The sequence below is a fragment of the Pantherophis guttatus genome, chromosome 2, assembly GCF_059756535.1.
Source record: "Pantherophis guttatus breed Tessera chromosome 2, ASM5975653v1, whole genome shotgun sequence".
Classification (NCBI taxonomy): domain Eukaryota; kingdom Metazoa; phylum Chordata; class Lepidosauria; order Squamata; family Colubridae; genus Pantherophis; species Pantherophis guttatus.
The window spans coordinates 110,155,481-110,182,098 of NC_142064.1; the positions used below are offsets into that span (position 1 = coordinate 110,155,481).

The 26,618-nt window shown below is 38.6% G+C and overlaps 1 protein-coding gene across 8 annotated transcripts in view; it reads left to right on the forward strand.

Annotated features, from left to right (window-relative positions):
• TRPC4 (transient receptor potential cation channel subfamily C member 4) overlaps window positions 1-26,618 on the forward strand; it is a 346,099-nt gene that overhangs the window by 267,269 nt on the left and 52,212 nt on the right. For 6 of the 8 annotated variants that reach the window (XM_087888452.1, XM_087888454.1, XM_060683367.2 and 3 more), the window contains one exon: window positions 15,215-15,256. The exons of the other annotated variants lie outside the window; for them this stretch is intronic. In XM_087888452.1, coding sequence (XP_087744578.1) covers window positions 15,215-15,256 — 42 coding nt within the window. The remainder of the gene's footprint in view (window positions 1-15,214; window positions 15,257-26,618) is intronic. 8 annotated transcript variants of the gene reach the window in all.

The following is a 26,618-nucleotide window of genomic DNA, read 5'->3' on the forward strand; positions in this document are numbered from 1 at the left end:
TTAATTTTATGTTCGACGAGTTTTAACTTTCCTTTAATTATTTTATCATGGGGTTGTTTCTGCAGTTCTAATTCATGTTAATAGTTTATTTCTTGCCTGCTGTTTATCTTTGCTTTTCTTTGCTGTATACGCAATGGTGAGGCCTCTTATGTATGCTTTGGCTGTATCCCAGAGTTTTGGAGTGTTGTCTGTTCTTTGGTATTTATCTGAAAAAACATATTCATTTCTTTCTCAATCATCTGTGAGTATTTCTTGTCCTTAATCATTCCAGTATCCATCATCCACCTTTTTTGTTTCCGGTATCCTTTCCATGCTATTGTTATTGGATTATGGTCTGCCTAGTTGTTTGGTGATATTTCAATGTCTTTTATTTCTTTCCTAAGATCTGAGGTCATCCAAGCCATATGTATTCTGGACCACGATTGGTGAGGGCCAGAATAGAATGTATATTGTTTTACTTGTTTATTCGCCTCTCTCCAAGCATCATATAGTTGTAATTCATCTGCCATGTCTTTGAATGTATCTGGTAATGTTTTTTTCCTGGTTTTATTCTTTTTATTGCTCTGATAGTCTTTTTCAGTGTCCATGATTGCGTTGAAATCTCCTATGGTGCAGATATTCTCATACTCCAGATCTTTAATTATGTTATGTATTTTTTTGAAGAATTCACTTTGATTTCCATTGGGTGCATATATTGATATTAATAATAATTTTTTTGGTTCTATTTGTATTTCTAACATCAAAATCCGTCCCTCTGTGTCTGTGTATACTTGCTTTGTTTTTAGCTGTTTCTTAATGTATACTGCAACTCCTTTCTTTTTCTGATCGGCTAGTGATGTGTATAGTGTTCCTAATCTTTGATTTTCTAATAATTTTTGGTGTTGTTTCCTAATATGAACTTCTTGTAAAATTATAACATCCATCTCCAATTTATGTAATTTTGTAAATATGTGTGTTCTTTTGGTTGGTGAATTTAGTCCGTTTATGTTAATTGAGGTCATCTTTAGTTCTTGCTCCATTCTTGTTTTCTATCTGTTTGTTGTTCTTAGTCTTCTTGTGTTTCTTGTAATTACTTGTTTCTTTTCCCTTGCTCCCTCTCTTTCAATTCTTTCTCCAATCTTCTTCTTTCTTCTTGATCTCTTTCTTCTTTTTCTGTCCGATGTTCCTCTTGGCTCTTAGTTTCTAATTCTTCCCTGGTTTCCTGTTCCTCTTCCAGCACAAAATGCTGATCAAAAAAGTCCTGTGCTTTTTCTAAACGGTCAATCTTGTATTTCTTTTCTTGCCAGGAAATCAGTAACCCTTCCAGTATTAGCCAGCAGAACAATATTGTATATTTATTCAATTGTGTCATTACGAAGTTATAATTTTTTCTTTGGTCTCTTATCCTTCTTGGGATTTGCTTGAGAGTCATGATTTCCTTTCCCTTGTATGCAATTGTCCCTTCTCTCATTTTCCTGTAGACATCTTCTTTTATGGATTTTTTTGTAAATCTCCTTTGGCAATTTATGTCTTTGCGCATAATTAGTATGGACTCTGTAGATTTCATCAATGTCTCTTCGGACGTGTCATTCTTTATCCCTCTGGGTCACTTCCGCTAATATCTCTGTCATCAATTCTCCTAAGTCTTCATCCTTTTATTCCTCTACATTCTGGAATCTAAGGAAAAAAGATGCTTTTTCCATCTCTAAGTATGTTAATGAGTCTTCCAGATCCTTATGGATTGACACTTGATTTTGCTCCATCTTTTCCCTTCTCTTGTCCATTTGTTCTATTTTCTCCTCCACTTTTTGGATCCTTTGCTCATTTTCGGCAATGTTCTGTTGTATTTTCCCAATCTTCTCATCCATTTTCTTAATGTTATCTTTTATTTCTCCCACATCCATCCTCAATTCTTCATGATTTTTCCTTGTTTCTTCATGGTTGTTTGCTATGGACTCTTGCATTTTATTCATTCCCTCTTGAATCATTGCTAGTACCGAATGAATATTTTGCATGCTAAGGGTGGAGGCTGCCTTTTCTTTTTCCGCCCCTAACATGGTGTCAACTAACCTTTGCTGTGCCAGAGAAGCTGAGAATGTCATCTGATTTGAGGATATCTTCTTGCTTGTCTTAGTGATCGTTGATGAACCTGTAGTTGCCATTTGTACTCTTTGTATTATCTTTCCCCAAAGTTTCATATAGTGAATTGCTATTTAAATCTTTGTGTTTCTGTCTATATTAATGTTCAAGTTATAGCGTCTAACAATCCTAGAATATTTCTCAAGTGGGATAGTATTTACTCTTTACTGTATTACTATTTCTCTATCACACAATCGAGATCTCTATATATATTTCCATATACTTATTCACAGTTTTAAATATCCTATGTTACGCCTTATCAACATACTTAAATAAGGAAAGGGAAGAGTAGGGGGGGAGATAAGGGAAAAGTTTAAGATTTCAACAATTCATTAATTCAGCAATAGAATTTCAGCAATTCATTAATAACAATAATGTTTTTCTTTTTTCCACTTAATTAATTATACGTAATTAATTACTATACTATTAAGTTGCTATTAGTTAATATCAATTACCCTTAATTACTATACACAATGTATTTTCTTCAATATATGTAATCAATCTAATATAACTAAAATATAAGTCTAAGTGTGTAAGATAATAAGAGGCTAAATAGTAAAATAAATCACTGGATAAATACCAAAAAACTGGACTAGCAGGTATATATAGCAATCTAAACAATATATATGTCACTTTTTACTTAATAGTTAATAACTAATAATTAATTAGTAATTAATAATCAAATTTAAGTAGCTGGATTTTACTTCATTAAATATTGTTCTTTCTCCTTCTATGATATCTTCTTCTTTCAGTCTTGCATCATTCCAACTTTTTCTCTCTATTTAATTTGTATCCACTGTCCTATGAATTAGATCCAAATGTCCAACACTCGAAATGTCCAAGACCAAATGTCTAAGTCCAAATATGCTCCAAATGTCCAGGAAAAAGACCTTTAATAGAGTTAGTTTAGCTCCACCACTTATTAGTTTCCAGACAGGAAAGTTCTATATATTGGTCTGCTATTCACTCTGCTCTTCTGGTATCCGCTGCCAGTCAATCGCCTCGTCACGATCTCCACTTATAACAAAGTCTGTGTGTCTCCTCTTCCTCTCTCCTCTGGATATCGTCTTTTTCTACAAAATAATTTATTTTAATACTCAAGTTTCCACCAGATTCACCTTTTACTTGCGAGTATTATAGTTTCCAATGTCCACCATTCATTTGACTCTCCGCTGTCAAAATCACCTCTCGCCCCACGCTATTTCTTCCGATCTTCTCTGCTCTCTCTCACCTTGCTCACAGTTCTGATTCCGAACACTTTCCTCTCCAAAATCAATTTCTTTTATATTTTATTTTTATAATCCACAACTCCTTAATGGTATTTCTTCTGGAGTCACTCCGGTTCCACCGCCTGTCACTTTCTGCGCTGTCACTGTCAATTTGAGTTTTCCACTCCACTCACTTTTTCATCACCGCTTGTCACCACTAGCTTGGAGTCTCACTTTCACCCGTTTCTGTTCGCACTTTATATCTGTACCTTCTTCTATTCTCGTTTATCTTCCTTCTGTTTCCTACCGATGTCTTCTTTAATTTGATCTTCGCTTCCCACTAATCAGCTGTCAATGTTTCAGGCCAGCCAAAATGGCTGGGTTTTTTCCGATCAGAATTAGGAGGTTTCCCCTGAACCTTCGGAGGAATTGCTGTCCTCACCAAGGTCCTTGGAGGTTCCTCTTTTTTCCCTCTGGGGTCAATAGCGCCTGGAATGGCTTTCTTTTTGAAAATATTGGAACTTTGAGAACAGAGCACTGTTCTCTTGTTCCTGGCACAATGATGTCACCGCTGGAAGTTCCTATTTGCTGTTTTTTCATATCCCTTCATGCTATTATTTTTTAAGTTCCTCAGTACTTCTACTGTTGTTCTTGTTCTTTTATTTTTCTCTTTCATGGATGCCATGTTCTTTGGAACCTTGTTTAAACCAAGTTAATGGCTTTTTAGGCTTCCTCCACGTGAGTAGGAGTTCACTTTTTGAATAGTAAGAATTATATGTCACGGGGGGCATCAGGATTTTAGAGATGCTTAGGTGGGGCATGGCCAAAAAAAAGTTGGGAACCACTGCTGTAGAGGTTCCACTCCTCCACCCAGAAGTCAAGAGAACTCCAGCCAAAGAAACTTACCAACCCTAGTTGAGGGAAGCAGCGGGAAGGATAACCCAATGGTCAGTGATGGCTATCCAACTCTTTACTGTCAAAACCCAGATAGTAGTGCTGGAGATAGGGGCCCAAGGAGAAGAAAAAGCAGTCATAGACACTGGTTGCACCAGATGCCTAATCAGCCTCCCCATAGTTGAGCAGCTAGGCATACGTACGAGGCCCCTAGCACGACCCATCCGCTTTGAGCAGGTTGATGGCACACTAATCGGTGGAGCCCCTGCCACATTAGTCACAGAACTAGTCAGGTTAGAAATGGGCTGTCATCGAGAATCATTCGATTCGTCATAGCCCCAAAAATGACTGAGTCAATCATACTGGGGCTCGCCTGGCTAGACAAATGGGGACCAACCATCACTTGGGAGGATGGCTATAGGAAGTTAAATATAGGCATTGGATCACTGCCTCCTCTAAAGCCAAGCCCAGGCTAAGTCTCACCACACCAGTGATAGCGAGCTGCAGGCCGCAGCCCCTGCAACCAAGGTGCCACCTGGCTGCCCACAAGTGCCAAGGGAATACCAAGACCTAGCGGGCAACTTTAGTGAAGAAGATTGCAACTTCTTCCCCCTCCCACTGCCCGACCGATTATGCAATCAAATTCATGCCGGGAGCCAAGCTACCCAAACCAAAGATGTACTCCATGACTCCCAAGGAAATGGAAGAGCTAAGAAGGTATATCGATGCCAACTTAGCACAGGGCTTTATCCAATCCGCAAAATCCAGGGTGGCTGCCCCAGTACTGTTTAAAGAAAAAAAGATGAAGGGATGAGGCTTTGCATGGATTTTTATGGAATTAATGCTGTGTGCGTGGAAAACACCTACCCCCTCCCACTCATGAAGGACATGCTAAGCCATTTAGCCAAGGGGAAGGTGTTCACCAAACTGGATTTGAGGGAGACCTATTACCATATCAGAATCAAAGAGGGATACAAATGGAAAACTGCCTTCAACTGTCCACTTGGCAGCTTCCAATTCAAAGTCATGCCATTTGGTCTGCAAAGGGCCCCAGCAGTCTTCATGCAATTAATCAATGAAGTGCTGCATGAACAGCACTTAATTGCTGTTCTGCTGTAAACTAGGGGGTCCTAGTTTACCTGAACAAAATCCTCATATTCAGCTAAACCCTCGAGGAACACATAAAATTGGTGCAGCAGGTGCTGAAAAAACTCCTTGCAGCTAAGCTCTACACAAAGCTGTCAAAATGTGAATTCCACCAGACCTCCCTTGATTACCTAGGCTACCGAATATCCAGCGGAGAAGTGGAAATGGACCCAGAAAAAGTAAAAAGCGGTACTAGACTGGCAATCCCCACTCACCTGCAAACAGCTTCAAAGCTTCCTGGGATTTGCAAACTTTTACAGACAGTTTATACTGGCATTCGCAGAAGTTGCCCTGCCCCTAACAAAACTGTTAAAAATGGGGCCAATCCCTGTAAAACCACGACCAAACCAACCGATCCCCACTGTCAAAAAGCCTTTGAAAAGTTAAAATGACTCTTTGCTGAGGAGCCGATTCTCCAGCAGCCAGACTCAGAGTGGCAATTTATTATCCAGGCAGATGCCAAGGATGTGGCCGTGGCAGCTGTACTAATACAAAAAGACCCACAAGGGCAACTTCTACCTTGTGCCTATGTATCCAAGAAACTCACTGACACCAACACTGAAAGGTGGTGGGCCATTTGGGAGAAAGAAGCCTACGCAATCCACTGGGGTCTCCTCTCCTGGAGGCATTTCCTGGCCCCTGCCTCTATTTCAAACATATCTTCCAACACTCTTATTATGTTTTCCCCCTGGTTTAATTTATCAATCACTATTATTTTCATTGTTATTTCCTCTTTATCTTCTTCCTTCTTCATTTCTTCTTTTGACTCCTTCCTTTCCTGGGTGTCTTGGTCTGTGCTCATTGTATAGTATTTTCCATTTTTTCCACAATGTTCTTAAATCCTTTGTCCATAATGTCTTTTGTATTTTGAAAGAGTAGATCTATCTCCTGTACAACTCCACTCATTTCTCCTTCTTAAGTATCTTATTTTATTTTATTTTTAAAAGAAATAAACTTGATTTTTATCCAACAGTCCAATAACTATTTATTTGGTCTTTGAATTACCCTTCAAGAAGTGCACTAGTCCCAATTCTTTATGTCCCATAGGTTAACATTCAGTTCCATTTGAGTAGTCCCACAGGTTATCAAAAGCCCCCTTTGCAAATTCAATCCTCTAATATAATATTCAAATGTCTCTTTGGTTGAATCACTTCCATGTAGTTTCCCTTTTTGTCAGCAGGTTGCACTCTCCACTTAGATTCCAGTTTCATCATCATTTTGATTATACAACAAATGTAAAAGCAAAATAAGTTTTGTATATAGATATAATTCAATATTTAAAAATGCCTTCCCAGTACTGCTTCTTCCCAGTTGAGGAGTCAATTTTCTGTTTATTTCAAAAGCTATTATTTATTCTCCTGCACCTTTCATTTCTGGTTAGGTATTTTTAAAGGGTGCCCCAAAATGCTTAGGCACCGCTTTAACACATAGCTCTGGGGAAATGGTTCTAAATTATTTCTTTGGGTTAAATTTAGAACAAAAGAAAAATCCACTCCCCCAGTTCCACCATGGCTCACCTTCTTCTCTCTAGCACCAGTCTTAACTGTTATTTTTTGGTTGTCCCAGCTTTGTAGTGGCCATCTTTAGGCTTCTTTCTTTCTTTTTTAAATTATTTACATATACCATATTTTTTGGAGTATAAGATGCAGCTTAGTTTTTTTGGGTGGGAAATAAGAAAAAAGTTGATTGGTGGGTGGATCGGCCCCCCGGAATACCCCCAATCAGCTGTTCCCAGAGGTGATTTTTAGCAACAGGTTCATTGGTTGTGAGCTCTGTGCCTTGCTTTTTTTTCTGCCTCTGAAACTTCAGAAATTCCGTTTCAGAAAAAAAAATTTTTTTCTGCCTCTGAAAGCCTCTGAAGCAACGCTTCAGAAAAAAAGACTTTTTTTCTGAAGCTCTGTTTGGAAGCTTTTTTTCTGAAGCTTCTTTCAGAGGCTTTTATTCTGAAGGATTATCTGTACTTTGTTCAATCTCCTTTCTTTGGTATTGGTACATAAATTAACCTCTTCTGATCTGTTGGTTATTGTGTCATTCTCCAGATTTGTTGCATAGTTTGGTTAGAACCTTTCCTGATTCTTCTTTTGTTGCTTGCCATATTATTTTAAATAAAAGCCTTTCAGAGGCTTTTTTTCTGAAGCTTCTTTCAGAGGCTTCTTTCAGCCTCTGAAAACTCCGTTTGCAAGGCTGGGTGGAGCTACATTCGGAGTATAAGATGCACCCAGATTTTCACCCTCATTTTGGGGGAAAAGAGGTGCATCTTATACTCCCCAAAATATGGTAAGTATATCAAACACAGTGTGCTCATCCTGGCAATTCATCCACCATAAAAACCAAAGTGAAAGACATATAACATATATACTTCTTACACAGTGCTAATTTTGTACAATTATTTTTGACCAGAGTATTTATTGTGGTACATATATAATGTCTCATTCTGGGTCTACTTAGCCTAATTGTTTCGTGTTCCGATTCCCACCTTGTGTTTCCAGCCATTGATAAAATCTTTTCCATGTGTCATAATATTCTGTCTCTTCTTTGTTTTTTTAATTCTAACATTAATCCATCAATTTCTGCGCATATTAATATCTTCCTTATTATCTCCTTTTTGAAGGGGTGTTTTCACTTTTCCATTGCCGAGCATATACCATTCTCACTGCCGTCAGGACGTGTAGTATTAGGTATATTGCAGTGGTGAAATCCATTTTTTTTACTACCGGTTCTAGGCATGACTTGGTGGGTGTGGTATGGCTTGGTGGACGTGGCTTGGTGGGTATGGCAGGGGAAGGATACTGCAAAATCTCCATTCCTACTCCACTCCAGGGGAAGGATACTGCAAAATCCCCATTCCCTCCCCACTCCTGGGGCCAGCCAGAGGTGATATTTACTGGTTCTCTGAACTACTCAAAATTTCTGCTAATGGTTCTCTGAACTACTCAAAATTTCTGCTAATGGTTCTCCAGAACCTGTCAGAATCTGCTGGATTTCACCTCTGGTATATTGACCCTTTACTATAGCCATCTGTTATAATGCCTAATAGAAATAGTTCTGGTTTAAATTCTATACATTATCAACCATTCTTTCTAGCCATGTCTGAATTTGTAACCAAAATTTCCTTGCTTTTTTACAGGTCCACCACATGTGATAGTATGTACCTGGTGATTGTTTACATTTCCAACATTTTGGGGATCTATTGCTAAACATTTTAGCCAATCTTGCTGGGGAAAGATGACACCTGTAGAACATTTTATAAAGATTATCTTTATATGATGTGGCCAATGTCAATTTCTGGTTTCTTTCTCAAAGTTTTTACCAGTTATCCAAATCAATGTTATATCCAAAATTTTTAGCCCATACAACCATTGTCTCCTTAACTTGTTCTTCCTCCATTTTATAGTCTAGTAAATACTTATCAATTAGTCATCAGTCCCTACTAATAGTTTATCTAACATCATTAATTCTCTATAGATACCCCCATACTTTCACATCCTTTACATAGCATGATTGTATTTGCAGGTATGGCCACCACTCCAATTCCAACTCTTGTTCTTTTAATTCTGATCTGGTTTTCAGTTTGCCCTTCTTGTTTAGTATATCCTTATATGTAACAATTGTTTCCATACTTATAAGGTTTGGGTATATCAATGCTTCTAATGTGGAGAGCCAGACTGGTATTTTCATATAATTTTGTTGTTTGATTTTATTTCACACCACTAATAATAGACTACTCTTTTGTGCCTTGTGAACTCTTGGTTGCCCCAGCAACGGACTACAGATACGCTGACTCCTGTTTCTAGAGGTGATAAGAAACTTGGCAGGCATTCGGAAAGTAGCTGCCAGAACTTTTATCTGCCAAAGGATTCAGGTCAGCATGTAAAAATAAATTACTGGTAGACATCTTTTGCTCGTATGTCTGCCTATGTGAGGTGGGGGGACAGAACAATAAACTTCATGCAGTGATATTATATCAAGGTTTAATCTTTGTTGTTTATTGAGAGTTTTCTTCCTTTTCAAGGGAGAGTTCCGTCCATTAATATTTAGTGATATTATCTTAAGATCTTCTTGCATTGTTCTATCTATATCTAGGTCCTCCTTGTTGTTCTAATTTCTCTTGGTTCTTTGGGTCTTGCTCCGTTGCTCTCTGGTCTTTCTCCTTTCTCTTCTTCCCTTTCCTTTTGCTATAGTTTCTTTTCTTCTATAACATGTATTCTTTGATCTCTTTATTCTATTACTTCTCTCTCCTCTAATTCCTCTTCATTACCAAAGTGCTGATTGTAAAACTCTTGACGCTTTGTCCAGTGAGTCCACTCTGTATCTCTTTTCATGCCATGAGACCAATATTCCTTCCAGAGTCAAGCATCTGAAATTAATGTTGTATTTAATCAACAACGAGGTTAGAAATTGGTACGGCCTCCGCAACTCTCTGACTCTCCTTGGAACCTGTTTAAGGACTATCAGTTGTTTCCCCTTATACAGTATTTGTTCTTCTCTTGTCCTATTGAGCACTTCATCTTGCATCAATTTCTTCATAAATCTTACATGCACCTCCTTTGGAAGATAGTTCATATGGATTTTGTACGTCTCATCTATTTCTGTCAGCATCTCTTCCTTCTCAGTCCCTAATGCCTTTGCTAGCAGCTCTGCCATGGCGTCTGGATGGTCTTCTCCCTTCTCTTCTATCATATTCTGGAATCTCAAGTAGTGTGCTGCTTTCTCTGACTCCAGAAATATTACAGTGATTTCTAACTCCTTATTTGCCTGGATTAGTCTATCACTTATTTCATCTACTCTTTTTTCTTCTTTCTCTGTCCTCTCTTCTATTTCCTGTAGTTTCTGTTCATTTCTTCTAATCTGTTGTTGGAAAGTTTCAAATTTTTCATCCATCCTTTTCATCTTTTCTTTAAGTTCTCCTGTGTTATTCCTTACTTCTCCTATCTCTTTCTTCATTTCATTGTGATTTTTCACCATGGATTCCTGCATCGATTGTAACATAGCTTGCAGGTCTTTCCCTTTGTGTCATATCTTTCCTTTTGACCTTTCCCTTTGTATCATATCTTCTGTTGACCTCTGATTGGATGGACTAGAAGTAGCTGATGATGGTTGGGAGGCGGGTTTCCTCCCTATCCCTATTTTTGTTAAGTTTGTAGTACTTGTCATGTTTAACAATTTTACCACCAAATTTCTTTTTATCCAACTCTCCCACCACTTTTTAACATATATATAACCCTCCAGTACCCAATCACACTTGAACTATAAATATAAACCAAGGTATGAAAGTCTATTCTCACTTTAGTCCTCCTTTTAAACCACTCCTTTTGTAATCTATGCTATTTTACATATAGTTAGAGGGAGGGTTAGTAGAAATAATCATAATAATAGTGATAGGAGTGATACTAATAATAATGATACTAATAATAACAATTTATTTATTTATTTATTTATTTAATTAGATTTCTATACCGCCCTACTCCCGAAGGACTCAGGGCGGTGCACAGCCAAACAATAAAAACACATACAATACAAAATTTAAAAATAGAATAAAATCAAATTAAATAATTTTGGCCCTGACAAATTTAAAACCCCAAATTTTTAAAACCAATTTAAAATTGAATATATAAAATACTAAAAGATATTTAAAATTTTAAAAATCTTTTATAAAAGAGGGGGAAAATTAGGCCAGGCCGGCCTGGTGAAATAGTAAGGTCTTTAAGGCGCGGCGGAAGGTGCGCAGATCCGGGATCCTCCGTATCTCTGCAATACTACAATACTACAATAATAGTAATAGCAATAACAACAATAATAGTAATGATAATTGTGGTGTTAGTAATAATAACAATGATTCTCAACTGGGAAATGTAAATTGTAGTTCAATTCAAGAAAGCTCAAAAAGTACTACCCTATTTATCTTTAATGTTCCGTTTTATCTGTCCAGAGGGGGAAACAATTTTTTTTAGTTCATCAGGTGCCTTTGTGGTCTATAGCATTTGATATGTTCCTCCAGGAACCTGGCAAACTTTAGTTTTAGTCCATATTGTTTATAATCCACTACTAGTCAACCAAGTTGTAAAATATAAAATCTCCAAAAGTCCTAAAGCAAGAGGGAAGGGACACAACAGGGCTAATGTCACAAAGAAGAATTATTCCTCACTTCCACAATCTTGTAGTTATATATCCTCTTTGTCCAGTAGGTATCTCCCTTGCATCTTATTTCACTTTTCAAAATGCTCTGTGAGTGCCAGAGGGAAGAACCATTTTGTCTCCATCTTTATCTCTTTATAACCACTTTCTTGGAAGTCACCACCTTGGAAGTCAGAGCATTACCTCTGTCCAGCTCTTCTTTTATAGGCTGCAGAAAATTCCAGTCCAGATCAACCTCTCCGGTTTCCCCCCCACACACACACAACAGCTCTCCCTTATCCTTCCTTCTACTGTGGATCTAACACTGCTCCATGTTTCCCCTCACCACTTTTATAGTGGAGAGGGGGGAAGGCAAAATCCTCCCCCTCCTTCTTACTGGAGCCCCCTTTTCCTCTTCGATCAATTTAGGGGCTTCACTCACTTTGTAAGAGTCAGAACAAGCCACAGCCAGATCAGCTGGATTCTGTCTTGGTTTTTTTTTCCCCTACAATCAGAGACACTGAAAGGCAGCCCTGAAAATATCAGAATCTGATCAGAAATGGAGCTAGCTTAACTAGCTCAACTAGGTTGAGTAGCCCTTGTGGCTGCTAGACCAGCTTTGGAGTGATGGTGGATTGCTGATTTTTTCCTCCATCCATCCAGGAGCTCTCCTGTATAACATATATAATTTCAATTATATCAAAAAGGGCTGCAGTCACTTGCTTTCTCTCCATAGATGCTGTGCCATTGCTAAACCTGCTCAAAACATCCAGACTCACAGCATCCTACTGAGCCTCCAGAGTAGATACCTAGAGCTCACAACTGCTTGCCTCAAGCAGCACCTGGAACTTTGAGCTTTCTGTGCAGTCTCATATTACATATATACAACATCTGCTGTGAATACTTGTGTGCTGATATTTAAAACCCCTAAAAATGGCCAAATGGAAAGTGGACTTTGAAAACAGGTACTTTCAAAAGAGGTGGGAGGCAAAGTACCTGTTTGTTAACATTGAAGATAAGGTCATGTGCCTTGTTTGCAGAGCTACTGTGGCTGTACTTAAAAAATATAATGTGAGACTGCACTATGAGACAAAACATCAGGACAAGTACAAAAATTTGGACATACATCAGAAGCTAAAGAAGGTGGAAGAGTTGAAAAGGAGTCTGATGTCACAGCAGCACATGTTCACAAAAGCAAAGTCACAAAATGAAGCTTCTGTGAAAGCTAATTTTATAGTGGCAAAAGGGATAGCCTAATCAGCTTGGCCATTTACAGAGGGTTAGGGGAGTTTTTGAAGTGCTGTATGATTAAAGTGTTCACAGAAGTAGAGAAAAAGTGCTCAATAGATTTTTTTGAGTTGTGTATGGAAATCTGTGAGTTCGTTGAAAGCAAAAGGAAAAGACTCGACAATACTATGGGATGAAAAGTGGCTGTGTGAATTAGCTTTTCTGTGTGACATTACAAAGCAGCTCACTGCACTGAACCTTCACCTTCAGGGATGGGACTGTGTGATCATGGACATATACAATGCAGTGAAAGCCTTTCAAGTAAAACTGTGACTGTGGAAGACTCAGATGCGGCAAGGAAACTTGAGTCACTTTCCCTGTTGCCAAATGCTCATCAGCCAAGTCACCACTGCTTTGTTGATAAACTGAGCACACTTCAAATGGAGTTTACACGTTGCTTTGTTGATTTTGAAGCACAAACATTCAATTTTGAACTACTCAGCAATCAGTTTGCAGTTGACGTGGAGAAAGCACCTATAAACATACAGATGGAGCTGATGGAGCTGATAGAACTCCAATGTAACACTTAAAGCAAAATATCATCCTTTAGGGCCCACACAATTCACCAGCTTCATCCCTGAAATGGATGCCCTAACTCTGCCTACAAGCTGCTCAAATGCTGTGCATGTTTGGAAGTAGATACCTGTGTGAGCAACTTTTCTCCATGATGAGGGTGAACAAAAGCGCGCACAGAAGTGTTCTCACTGATGCACACCTCCATTCTATCCTGAGAGTTTCCACAACTCAGAACCTAACTCCAAACATAGATGAACTTATGGCCAATAAAAGATGCCAAGCGTCCGGCTCGGACAAAGCAGCATGAGAGAGAGAGAACTAAAAAGCTTACGTTTTTTCTTTATTTTAAATTTGTTTTTGCATATTAAAAGCTTATGTTTGTTCTTTGTTTTAAATTTATTTTTGCAGATTTATTTGAAATATTTGTTCATATTTGAAATGCTAATCCTGTTTGACTGATGTTAATACACTCCTGAACTAATATGATACAATAGTCTTACATGCAACTGGCCCTTTGAGGGCAACCGTAATGCTGATGCAGTGAAAGTTTGCAGGTAGCAGTTTCCTCCGAGTCCAATGTCTGCCTTGAAAGATCTCTGGAGCAGAGGAGGGGATGGTGGGGGAGCAGCATGAGGGAAGGCTGCCCAACAAGCTAGCATCCTTACCACTCATAATTGGAAACAGGGATTGCCTTTTGAGAAGGGCCAGCCTCCCTTATGCAGGACCAGGAGCACTGCTACCCTGCCACCTCCTCTTGCTCTCCAGAGATCTGTCAAGGCAGAAGTTGGATTAGGACAAAAATGCTTCCTGCAAATTTTCTCCTCCATGTTTCCACATACAGCAGGGACGTCCTCTGCCTCCTCCTTTGTTGGGAGGGTGCACCAGACAGGGAAATGCCAACGATGTCTGGGATTGGGAGAAGAACGTCTCCTTTGGTGTGTTGTGTGCACACACACACACACACACAAACCATTCTGAGCTTGGAGACTTTTATCCACATCTGAGCTTAGAAACTGCCAATCATACCTGGGCTTGGGGAGAAGGCCCTCTCCTTCCTATCTGAATTAAAGTCCCCAAACTTGAAATGCATGTATGTGTGTGCGTGCATGCACTTGACAGCCAGCAGTTTGGGGAGGCGAGCTTGTGGGGCACCAAATTGTCCTCACATCAAGTTAGCCGGTATTACGTGTTCCATCCCAAGTCAGCCATCCCAAGTCAGCCACACCCACCCACCTGGTCATGCCCACCAGGCCCCTCGAGGTCAACCACAGTCCTGATGTTGCTCTTAATTAAATCAAGTTTGACACCCCTGCTGTAGAGGTAAGTCCAATCTGGTCAGTTTCACTATTCAGAAAGTTGCTGTTAGCTTCCAATTGGAAAGCGAAAGTAGTTCACAGCAAAATAAGATGTTAACATCCAACAGGGGGCTAGAGTAAATCAACCTTCAACCAGTCAGTTAAGTTTAAAAATAAGAACCAAATTAAAAGAAAAGAACTTTGAAACGTGCAGTTAAAAGCCAAGGTGTACTTTAAAAACTGAACAATTGAAAGGAAAGATAGACTGGTAAGACTGACTGGTAAGACTGACTGTCAGACAGACTGATTGTTCAACATCCAGGATTCCTCTTCCCAGGAGTGTCCACGGTCATCTAAGAGTCATCTTTGGTCATTCCCTAGCTGATCCTATTTGATCTAGGAACCTGGCTGCCAAGAAACCTGCTTTAGCAGCAAATTCAGCTGTTCGTTGGCAGGAGAAGCAAATACCACCACCACCACCACTGCTCAGCGTGCCATCTTGGTGGACTGTCCCTCATTGAAAGTTTTGTTAAAATGTTACATAGATCAAACTCAGTTTTCAGAAAAATGTATGGGACCTATTGATCATTATGTCTGCTTGTATGTACCAGTTTATGACATATTTTTCATTTTCAGAGACGTGCAGCAGATAATTTGAGAAGACATCATCAGTATCAGGTGACAAATTTCTTATTTTGTCCTGTACAATTTAATTGATTAATGTCATAAAAATCAGATGCATTTGCCATCATGTAACTAGAGTTTAGATACTGAGAAAAATACATTTTCTGGCAAAAGAGACAATTATTTCATTTGGGTGGGTATATATTTGTACAAGCAGTGGTGGGTTCCTCCCGGTTCCGCCCGGTTCCGCCGAGCCGGTAGCGGTGATGATATGACATCACCGAATCAGTTCTGCCCCCCCGCCCCCCCTTTTATTTGGCCCCACCCCCAATCTATTGCTGCTGTTCTGTCCCCGTACCACACACGCACCCCCACGGATGGCCCGGAGTTAATAAGCCACACGACAAAATTCTTTGAAGATAAAGCTGGCAGCAACCCAGTGGCTAGCTGCCAATTCAGACTTTACTCACACAAAACAAAGATTAGACTGCAAGTATTCCGATAAAGCAGGCAGAGTTTCAACAATACAAGGATTAATCCAAATGCAGTCCGATAAAGCAGGCAAAGTCCAGTAACGCAGAGATCATGGATTATTTCTAGTTTTTGCTCGTCACAAACTGAACCGGCCACCACACCCACATTTATACCCTGTGGGGTGTGTGGTCCAGTGACTCAGCTAATCTCTGGCACGCCTTCCCCTCTGCTGCGCACGCTTCTCCCTGCGCCTCTGCTGAGGGTCCAGCCAGCACTTATCTTCTTCGTTGCTGTCCACCTGTGGCTGCGGGGACGTGCTTGGCTCTGAGCCTATATTTTGGCCTTCGGTGTCCTCCGGAGGCATTGCCAGAGAGGAGGGTCCTGGAGAGGGAGGCCTTGCCAACTCCTCTCCCTCACTCTCAGAGTCTGCATCTGTCAATAGCCCAGGCTCAGGCAACGGAGCCACAACAGCTGCCTCCTGAGTCCCAGCTGATGGCTAGAGGGAAAAAAACTGTTTAAACTCTTGCCACGGGGCTTCAAAGGGCCACCCTACAGCTGATCAGTGGTAAAAGAAAACAAATGAGTAGACCGGTGCCTGCAAAAATAAATGGGTAGACCAGTGCCTCCAAAAATACATGAGTAGATCAGTTCCTGCAAAAATAAATGGGTAGATCAGTGCTTGAAAAAATACATGAGTAGATCTGTGCCTGCAAAAATAAATGGATAGACCAGTGCCTGCAAAAATAAATGAGTAGATCGGTACAGCTCTGCAAGCAGTTAAAAGCCTGGTAGACCAGTACCTCTGCTAAATTCTAAATAATTGTCACATGACCATCAAGCCACACCCACAAAATAAGCCACGCCTACAGAACCAGTAGTAAAAAAATTTAGAACCCATCCCTGTGTACAAGGAATTTAAGACAAAACATTGGAAAGGAATGGAATGGAATGGAATGGAATGGAATGGAATGGAATGGAATGGAATGGAATGGAATGGAATGGAAGTTGGAAGGGACCTTGGAGGTTTTCTAGTTCAACCCCCTGCTTAGGCAGGAAACACTTTCAGACAAATGATTGACCAATCTCTTCTTAAAATCTTCCAGTTTTGGAGCATTTACAACTTCTGGAGACAAGTTGTTCCACTCATTAACTGTTCTGTCAGAAAATGTCTTCTTAGTTCTATGTTGATTCTCTCCTTGATTAGTTTCCATCCATTGCTTCTTGTCCTGCCCTCAGATGCTTTGGAGAATAGCTTGACTCCCTCTTCTTTGTGGCAAAACCTGAGATACCGGAACACTGCTCTCATGTCACCCCTAGTCCTTCTTTTCATTAAACGATACATACCCAATTCCAGCAACCATTCTTTATGTTTTAGCCCCCAGTCGCCTAATCATCTTTGTTGCTCTTCTCTGCACTCTTTCTAGAGTCTCAACATCTTTTTTATATCATGGCGACCAAAACTGGATGCAATATTCCAAGTGTGACCTTACCAAGGCATTATAAAGTTGTATTAACACTTCATGTGATCTTGATTCTATCCCTCTGTTTATGCAGTCTACAGCTGTGTTGGCTTTTTTGGCAGCTGCAGCACACTGCTTGCTCATATTTAAGTGATTGTCCGCTATTGAGTGAGGTACCACCTATACTGTACTTGTGCATTTTGTTTTTCTTGCCTAAATGTAGAATCTTATTTTTTTCACCATTGAATTTCATTTTGTTAAATAGTAACAAAGTTCAAATCTGTCAAGATCCTTCTGTATCTTAAGCCTATCTTCTGGAGTGTTGGCTATTCTTGCCAGTTTGGTGTTGTATGCAGATTTGATGAGTTTCCTATCTATCCCCTCATCCAAATCATTGATGAAGATTTTGAAGAGTACTTGGCCTAAAACAGAGCATTGGGGTACCCCACTGAATACTTTCCTCCATGTAGATGCCATTCCATTAAGGACTACATGTTGAGTGCAATTGTTCAGCCAATTACAAATCCATCTGGTGGTGATGCTGCCTTTCTATCTTATCAAATAGTAGGTTGTGGTCTATTTTATCAAATGACTTACTGAAGTCCAAGTAAATTATATCCACAGAATTCCTCTGGTCCACTAATGTTGTCACTTTGTCAATGAGGAATGAAATGGTTGCACCTCTATTACTTTAGTTTAAATATAGATAGTTAATACATGAAATAGGGGGGAAATCATTGGAATGAGCATTTGTGTTACCTGCATTTTCCCCCACCATTCATGGACAAGTTTCGTAGAGCCATTATGAAGAACTCCACACTTTGTCCCTTACTGAGGACTTAACAGTTCTTCCTGTCCCCTTCTGGGAGTCAAACAGATGCTTGCAAATTTTGAGAAAAGGTAGAAGTCACATAGCACATCTGAATTGTATGGCAGATGGTATAAGACAATGAAATCTATATTTGCAATTGCTTCTGGGATGGCTCCTTGTCCTATCAAATTCTGCTTAATCATTGTTTCAAAGTTATGTAATGTGATGCTCTGAGTTTATAGTTTAAGGACATCCAGGTGAATTACACCATCTGCATTCCCAAAACCTTTATTCATGAGTTTTCCTGCCAAAACTTGGGTTTTTAAAAAATGTTCATAGCTGAAGCATTTTGATGATATTCCATGGGATGATACTTTATTTGAAGGTTATAAACCCAAGTTTTATTAGCTGTCACTATGGGGATGGAATGGAGTGGAATCTGGAAGGGACTTTGGAGTTCTTCTAGTCCAACTCCCTGCTCATGCAGGAGACCCTATACAATTTCAGACCAGTGGCTGTCCAGTCTCCTCTTAAAAATCTCCAGTGATGAAGCACCTACAACTTCTTCTTTTTTTTAATAGTATTTATTAAATTTTCCAACATTTAAAACACATAACACAAAACACAAATTTACACTTATAACAGCTTTTCCATATTGGTATCCATATCTTTCATAGCAATCATATTAACAAAAAATTCTATTTCTATATATCACTATCCTATATTATATCCCTATTTAAACTATAATAACATCTACTCACAAATCAGTATCATATATTTCTTATAAATTTTACATACTATATATCATACTTTTACAGCTTATACCTTAAGTTTTGCATTTATTCTCAAGCCAGAAATACCATCTATTCCAAATTAAATAATACTCAGTTTCTTCCCTTTCCTTCATTTCCATAGACAGTCTATCCATTTCTGCACATTCATAGATTTTCCTTATTATAATTTGGTCTGGAAGAGTATCTGTTTGTTTCCAATTCTGAGCTAAAACGATTCTACTTACAATTATGTATTGTAAATTTCCCCCCATTTTCCCCTCAAAAATACCCAGGAGAAATAGTTCCAGCTTCAACTCTATCCTCTGTTCGATTATCTCTTCCAACCACTTTCTATTTTAAGCAAATATTTTCTAACCTTGGGGCAAGTTCACCACATGTGGTAGTACGTTCCCTGCTTGTAGCCACACCTCCAGCACTCAGGTGATCTGTTTAAGAACAGATGCCACCAATAGAACATTTTATAAAGGTTCTCCTTTTTTTTTAAACAAGTTTTATTGGTTTTTTTCTTCTCCTCTCCCACCTTCACCCACATCTTTTTTTTTTTTTTTTTGAACAGAATGTTGGTCGTTTCTTATCTTATACAATTAGTCAAATTCAAATACATTTTACTCAATTACAATTTTTGTCAATATCGTCTTCCCCCCTTTCTTTTCTTTTTTTTGAATATACCCCAGTATTTCTATACTTGCATATATAAACACCTTCTTCATTTATCCCTAAATTCTAACTTTGCTAGTTGTACATATTTGTCCTCTTTTATTCTTTAACAATTCATTCTTTTTCCTAATATATTTATATTTGTTTGTTCAGTGCTGCCTTTCTTCCACTTCATCTTCTTTTTTTATTGTACAGCAATCTTTCTCCTCAAACCTAGCCTCTCCTTCTTCTCCTTCCAACTTTCTTTCCCCACCTTCTTCTTCTCTTCTCTACTTCCCCTTCCCTTCTCCTTCTCCTCCTCTCTTCTCCCCTGTCTTACCTTCTCTCCTACTCTGCTTTCCCTTCCCTTCCTTCCTCCTTTTTTTTTTTTTTTGCTTTAATTTATATGCCGCCCTTCTCCAGAGACTCAGGGCGGTTTACAATGCGTTAAGCAATAGCCTTCATACTTTTGTATATTTATACAAAGTCATCTTATTGCCCCCACAATCTGGGTCCTCATTTCACCTACCTTTGAAAGGATGGAAGGCTAAGTCAACCTTGAGCCTGGTGAGATTTGAACTTGCAGTAATTGTAAGCAGTAGATGTTAATAACAGTGCTTTAGACCACTGTACTACAGGCTAATGTAGTACAGTGTAGTACTCCTTACTCTTCCATCCCTCTCTCTCCTTCCTGCTCCCCTCCAATTCCTTCATCTCTCTCTATTGCTGTATTCATTTTCAATTTAATGTTTTCCATTGTGGAGTTCAGGCAGCCCCGATCCCTTATCTTTTTAATTATTAACAATATATTTCATCTTATTCTCTTTTTTCCTTCAAATCTTTACTCAAACACTTTTCTAATCTCTTATCTTTTTTACTTTTACCAATATATTTTTTCTGCTTTACTTCTTGCAAGTATAACATTTAAATCATTTTTATCATTTCAATTTCATTCAGTTTTATATTCAATTTCAATCTAAAATATATTTCTCAAAACATTTTAACAATATATTTCCACTTATTCAAATATATATTTATAAAGCGCATCTTAATCCTTTCTCATTTTATCCAATCCAGTTAGTTCTTAAAATATTCTTAATTTGTCTTCTTTTTTCTTTTTAATTATGTTTCAAATATATAGTTTGGAATATTCCAAATATTACATTTCCCTCAACTGGTTTGTTCATATTGTTAAAACTTATCATTCTGTAAACCTCCACTATTATTGAGCATGTGACATTTATTAAAAATTTTCCTTTGTTTCTACTTTTCTTTTCCTTTTTGTATCTTTTCATTATTAATATTTTGTATCTTAAAATCATGAAATCTTTGCCCTTTATTTCCCATTATTTTCCATCTCTTTTCCCTCTTTCTTATATTTCCACTGTAAATCCCAGTGTAATCATTTATATTTTTAATATTTTTTCTTCTCCTTCACCCTCTTTTCCTTCTTTTCCTTTTGTTTTCTCTTTTTCTTCCTTTCTTTTGTATTTTAAAGTTGTGCACTCTCCTATTCTGCCCTATATTTCCCATTGTTTCTCCTTTCTCTTTCCTTTTTTGTGTCTTTTCATTGTTAATCCTAGTATGTTTATTTTGTATTTTATAATCATAAAATCTTTTATTTTGTCCTTTATTTCTTATTATTTCTTATTATTTAACTATATACCTTTATATAGTTAAATAAGAAGAAATAAGAAGAAATAAGAAATAAGCAGCTGAAATAAGCAGGGACTTCCGGTGGCACCCCAGACGCCGAAGACACTCCTTTTGCGAGCGCCAGCCCGCGATCTTGTAAATCCGCTAGAACAGTGCAAATCAGCTGTCTAGCGGCTTGAAAACTTTCTCCCCGGGAAAAGGGGAGGAAGAGAGCAGACGGGCGTAGGTAGAGCTCCCCAAGGAGCCCCAGGAACAATTCTGGGGCTCGAAGGGTGAGAGCTCCCTGGAAGCCTGACAGAGCTCTGGATCTGGGACATTTCTGCTTTAAGCAGAAGAAGACACCACCCCTGCAAACAATGCTTGGAATAAACATCATTCGGAAGCAGGCTGAGCAAACTCAGGAGAGATCAGATTTGCAAGTACTGAACTTTAACTCCAAATGTGTATTACTTCCTTCTGATTCATTAAGGGGAGAAAGTGAAACCAAGATGGCGATTGAGCTTTAATGGGGCATGAAAGCGAAAGTTAAAGAGGAAAGTTTCATTTAGCGCTAGTAGCCCCTGTTCAAAACTAGAGATTTTTGCTTTAAAGAAAAAAGAAGATTAAGGCTAAAAAGACTACAGCAGTGACCTTTTTAAAAAAAGGATTGATATTATTTAAAGACTGGGAATTTTTGGAGTTGGTGGATTTGTTGTTCTGGCTGCTAAAAAAAATTTTAAATTGGAAACTAAAAATGGCTTCAAAACAAGTAAAGACTATTGTTACCAAAAGTGCTGGGACTTCGCCAGCTCAAACATCCAAATCACAATCTCTCTCTGTTCCAACGGAATCACCAATATTAACACTTGAAATGTTGCAGGAAGCCCTTAAAACACAAGTCTCTGTTATAGAAAAAAAATTGTTTCAACATTTGAGGATAGAATCCGAGATGTTGCTGAAGAGATAGCTCAAAGAGATTATTCAAAAACGTAATCAAGAAATTAGAAAAGATATTATCATGGCAGTTCAAGGTCTGGCAGGCCATATTGAAGCAATAGATGAAAAAGTGGAAGAAATTAAGCAGTCTAATGAGAAATGGAAAATAAAATGGGAGAGGTCCAGAACAAGATGGAAAGGGCTGAGGCTGGTGTGATAATGATACAATATAGAGATATGGAATTCGCTTTGAGAATAAGAGGCCTCAAAGAAAATAAGCAAGAGAATTTGAGAGAGATCTTTTCGGAAGCATTTGCACAGATAATGGGAGATCAAAAAGCAAATCTTGAATGGCAAATTGACAAAATTTACCGTGTCAATTCATGGATTGCCAGACAGAAACATCTATCAAGAGACATTGTAGTCTATTTTACAACAAGGAGAATACGCAACAAAATCTTACAAGTTACCTTTAAAAATAAACTTCAAGTGCAGGGGCAGGAGGTTTTAATATTGAAAGAAATCCCCCCCCCCCAATGTTGAGAGCCAGAAGGGATTATGCCTTTCTGGTGGAAGAACTGAGAAAACGTCAGATACAGTACAGATGGGAGGTTCCAGCTGGACTGGTGGTGAGCTATTCAGGAGAAAGATATCATCTTAATTCAGTGTGGAAGGCAAGAGATTTTTATACCAATGTACTAAAGGCTGGATGCCCACAGTCCCCAGAAGCTAGAAGGAAGACGGAAGTAGAGGGGGAGAAGGAAGAATCGCTGGCACAGGCCCAAAGGGAAGCTTTGATTACTCAAGAAGATTTAATACAACTTTCAACTACTGCTCAAGCTTTGGAGGTGTTCGATAAAATAGAAGAACCTAAGGATCAAAGACAGACCCGAGCGGCAGCTGAGCGTCAAGAAGAGTTAAGACTGCAGCAATTACAAATGATTCAAGAAATTACAAAAACAGAAGCAGTGGGAGGAGCAAGACCAAAAAGTAAAATGCATGGAGACTTCCAGCAGATGCTCCAAAGGCTTCAGGCGGCCAAGAATGGCAACTAGATTTCTGACTTGGAATGTTAATGGCTTAAACTCACCACAAAAGAGGAGAAAAATATTTCATTATTTGAAACAGTTTAAAAATGATGTAATTTGCTTACAAGAGACTCACATCAGAAGTAAAGATCAAAAATACTTAATAAATGCAAGGTTAGGAATACATTTTGTTGCATCTGCTCCCAAGAAGAAGAATGGTATAGTTATATACCTAAAAAAAGACTTAATTGCCAAATTAATTGAAGCAGATGATCAAGGAAGATTTATAGCAATTGAAATTTTAATAAAAGGAGAAAAAATACTTTTAATTGGAGTATATGCACCAAACCAACAGCAGGAAAAATTTTATAAGCTTTTACATTCCAAGTTACTACAATGGGATTATAAATCATGCATTTTATTGGGCGATTGGAATGGAGTTTTGGACACTAAAAAAGATAAGAAGGGACTCTTGCAAAATATCTCAACGCGTGCTAGATTGCCAAAATCTTTTTTTTAATTGATGGATGATATGGAGTTGAGAGATATTTGGAGAGAGAGGGACAGAAAAAGACTTTACTTTTTTCTCTGATAGACATCAGTCCTTCTCTAGGATTGATTTCATATTAATTACTAATGATCTTTTTTCTAGAGTGAAGAAGATGAAGATCTGCCCAAGAGTTTTAACGGATATAGTTTATTGAATAGCCCGAAGGCCTTTTCAAACAAAACAGAAAAGAAAAAGGGAAAAAGATAAAACAGTTACAAAAATAGCAATCTAAAAATATATGATAGATGACATTAAAATTTTACAATATCAAATTTCAATAGCTAAGTTGCCAAGACTAGATAACCCAAATAGGATAGCTCCTCTCTAATTGAGCTCATCTTCCTTACAATCGATAAAATGTTTTTTGATATGACTGGCTCGTATTGCCGTCATTCTTTTAAGGTATCGAGTGATCGCTCTTACCAGGGGAGGAGAGTCAGCCCTCAACAGAAATGCTAATTTTTGGCTTATATTCCAGTGGGGAAATTTATTTATAATTGGGGACAGATATTGTTTTCTTACTTCTTGATAGAGACTACATTCGAATATTATATGTGCCGTGTCCTCCACAACGTTTACCCCACATATGCATATTCTTTTGTCATACGGGATTTTCCGATAGCGGCTGAATCTAACGTTGGTATCTAGAAGTTCGAATCTAAACTTAACAAATAACTGTCTCTCCACTGATGGCATTTCTAAATGTAAATACTTTTCCAGAGTGAAAGTTGTTTTAACTGCTGTCAGCAGTGTAAGGGAATGATTAGTTGAAAGGGTTGCCATGTCCATTTGCCCATGTATATCTTTAATCTGTTGTTTAACTTGGTTCAGTGTGTCACACAATGGGAACCCTACGCCATATCGGTTCAATATTTCTGACAGCCGGTTAGCCAGGAATACCTTTGAGGATTTGAAATCTGCTGTTCCTCTAGACATATTTTAGGGAGTCTGCTGGCATCCATCTGGGTCATTTTTAGCCAGTAGGCTACCGCCCTAGTGATTGTATAGGTGTACAGTGAGAAATGTCCCAATTCAGCTCTGACGGCTGCAGCTGAAGTGGAATTGTTTACCCCAAGCATCCTCCTTAACAAATTATTTTGAGTTCTCTCTAATATGGTAAGACCCCAAATTTCAGCACCATAGAGCATGATCGGAACAAGTTTAGCCTGAAAGACTTTACGAAGAGGTAAAATGGAGGTTGGTTGGATTCGTTTACTTAATTTGGATACAAGGCTTGCTGCTTCTCTGACCTTTTGAGAAAGGTATTGATGGTGCGGAGTCCAACCTCCTGCACTGGAAAAAACAATTCCGAGATAAGTATATTGGGTAACTTGCTCAATTTTTGTGTCATTAATCTGCCAATTGTGCTTTTTATTCTTATTGCCAAAGACTAAAACTTTCGATTTAGCTACATTTATAGTCAAGTGGTTTGCAGTACAGTAATGTGTGAGCTTGTCAAGAAGTCTCCTCATTCCTATTTGGGTTCTAGAAAACAACACTAAGTCATCGGCATACATTAATACGTTAATAAATCTAGAGCCTATTTGGGGGCTGTGCGTCAGAAGATCATCCAGCTGCGCTGGGATATCATTTATATAAAGGTTAAAAAGAGTAGGGCCCAGCAGGCAGCCCTGCCTCACTCCTCTAGTTGTCGATATGCTGTTTGTTGAGGCCCCATTTGCTGCATATCTGACTCTAATTGCCATATTAGTATAGAGAATCCTGATCAACAAAATAAGTCTGGGGTCCATCCCCATAACTTGTAGTTTCCTCCACAAGTGGTTCCTATCTATAGAATCAAAAGCAGCAGTAAGGTCAATAAAGGCGGTATACAGCTTTTTCCCCTGGGTCTTGTATTGATTAATTAAGTGGGAAAGGACAAAACAATTGTCTATGGTAGACCTACCTGATCTAAAACCTGCCTGCTCATTTGCCAGAATTTCCTTATCCAAGCACCAGTCCTCTATTTTATTTAGGAGATGTTTCGTATACATTTTTGAAATTATATTAAGAAGACTGATGGGTCGGTAGTTGGATGGGGCAGCTCTGTCACCTTTCTTAAAAATTGGAAAAACTATAGCTAACCTCCACCCTTCAGGGATTATCCCTACTTTATCGATATAAGTAAACAGTGCTACCAGCACCGGTACCCAAAAGTCAATGTTGGACCTAAAGAGTTCAGGAGGCAACAAGTCCTCTCCAGGGGCCTTCCCGGCCTTTAAGGATTGAATTATATGCTTAACTTCGGTAGGGGTAACTGGTGTCCATTCCGGACATTTCCTTAATTCTTGCTGGAGGATATCCAATTGCAAGACATTTGTTGTATTGTTACCATCAAATAAAGCAAGATAGTGCTTCTCCCATTTTACTGCTGATATATCAGTGTCCATAAATGGAGAATGTTGTTTTAATATACCGGCTATCTTATGCCAAAAGATCATAGGGAATTGGGATTTCTTTCCACATCCTGGTGTTATAGCTACTTTTCTTGTTTTTCAGTAGGGATTTGTACGCTATCCTGTCTGGATCGGTTAACTTTCTTAACTGCGGCTCTTAGATTTGACCTCAAGTTATGGCAATCATCGTCAAACCACTTTCTAGAGATCCCATCTACTTTTCTATCATTCTGGATCATTAAGTTCCTAAGAGTAGAAGTTAGCTCTGTATAAGCTGGCATTGGGGTGTTGTCTCCGGGCTTAGATTGGGAGATTTCCCTTGCTAGGTGTCTGGCTTCATCTGAGCCCAAATAAGTGGTGACAGATTTGACATCAAGTCTGTGCCAATATAACCTTTTATAGTTATAAACCCGGGCGTTTGCTAAGGTGTCAATTTCCTCTCTTGAATGAGGCCTAACTACTGAAGAGAGTGAAACCAGAGCCGTGATGGGAAAGTGGTCACTTTCCTCTCTAAATATAGCTCTTACTTCTGAAAAATGGTGTTCTAAACTAGAGGAAGTGCAGATATAATCGATAGAGGTTGAGGTTTTGTTGGACGAGAAAGTATAGGGATATATATACCCATCACTCGAGCCACTAAGTACTTGCATATCATTCATAAACAGCAGGGAAATTAACCTCTGGGCATATTTATTG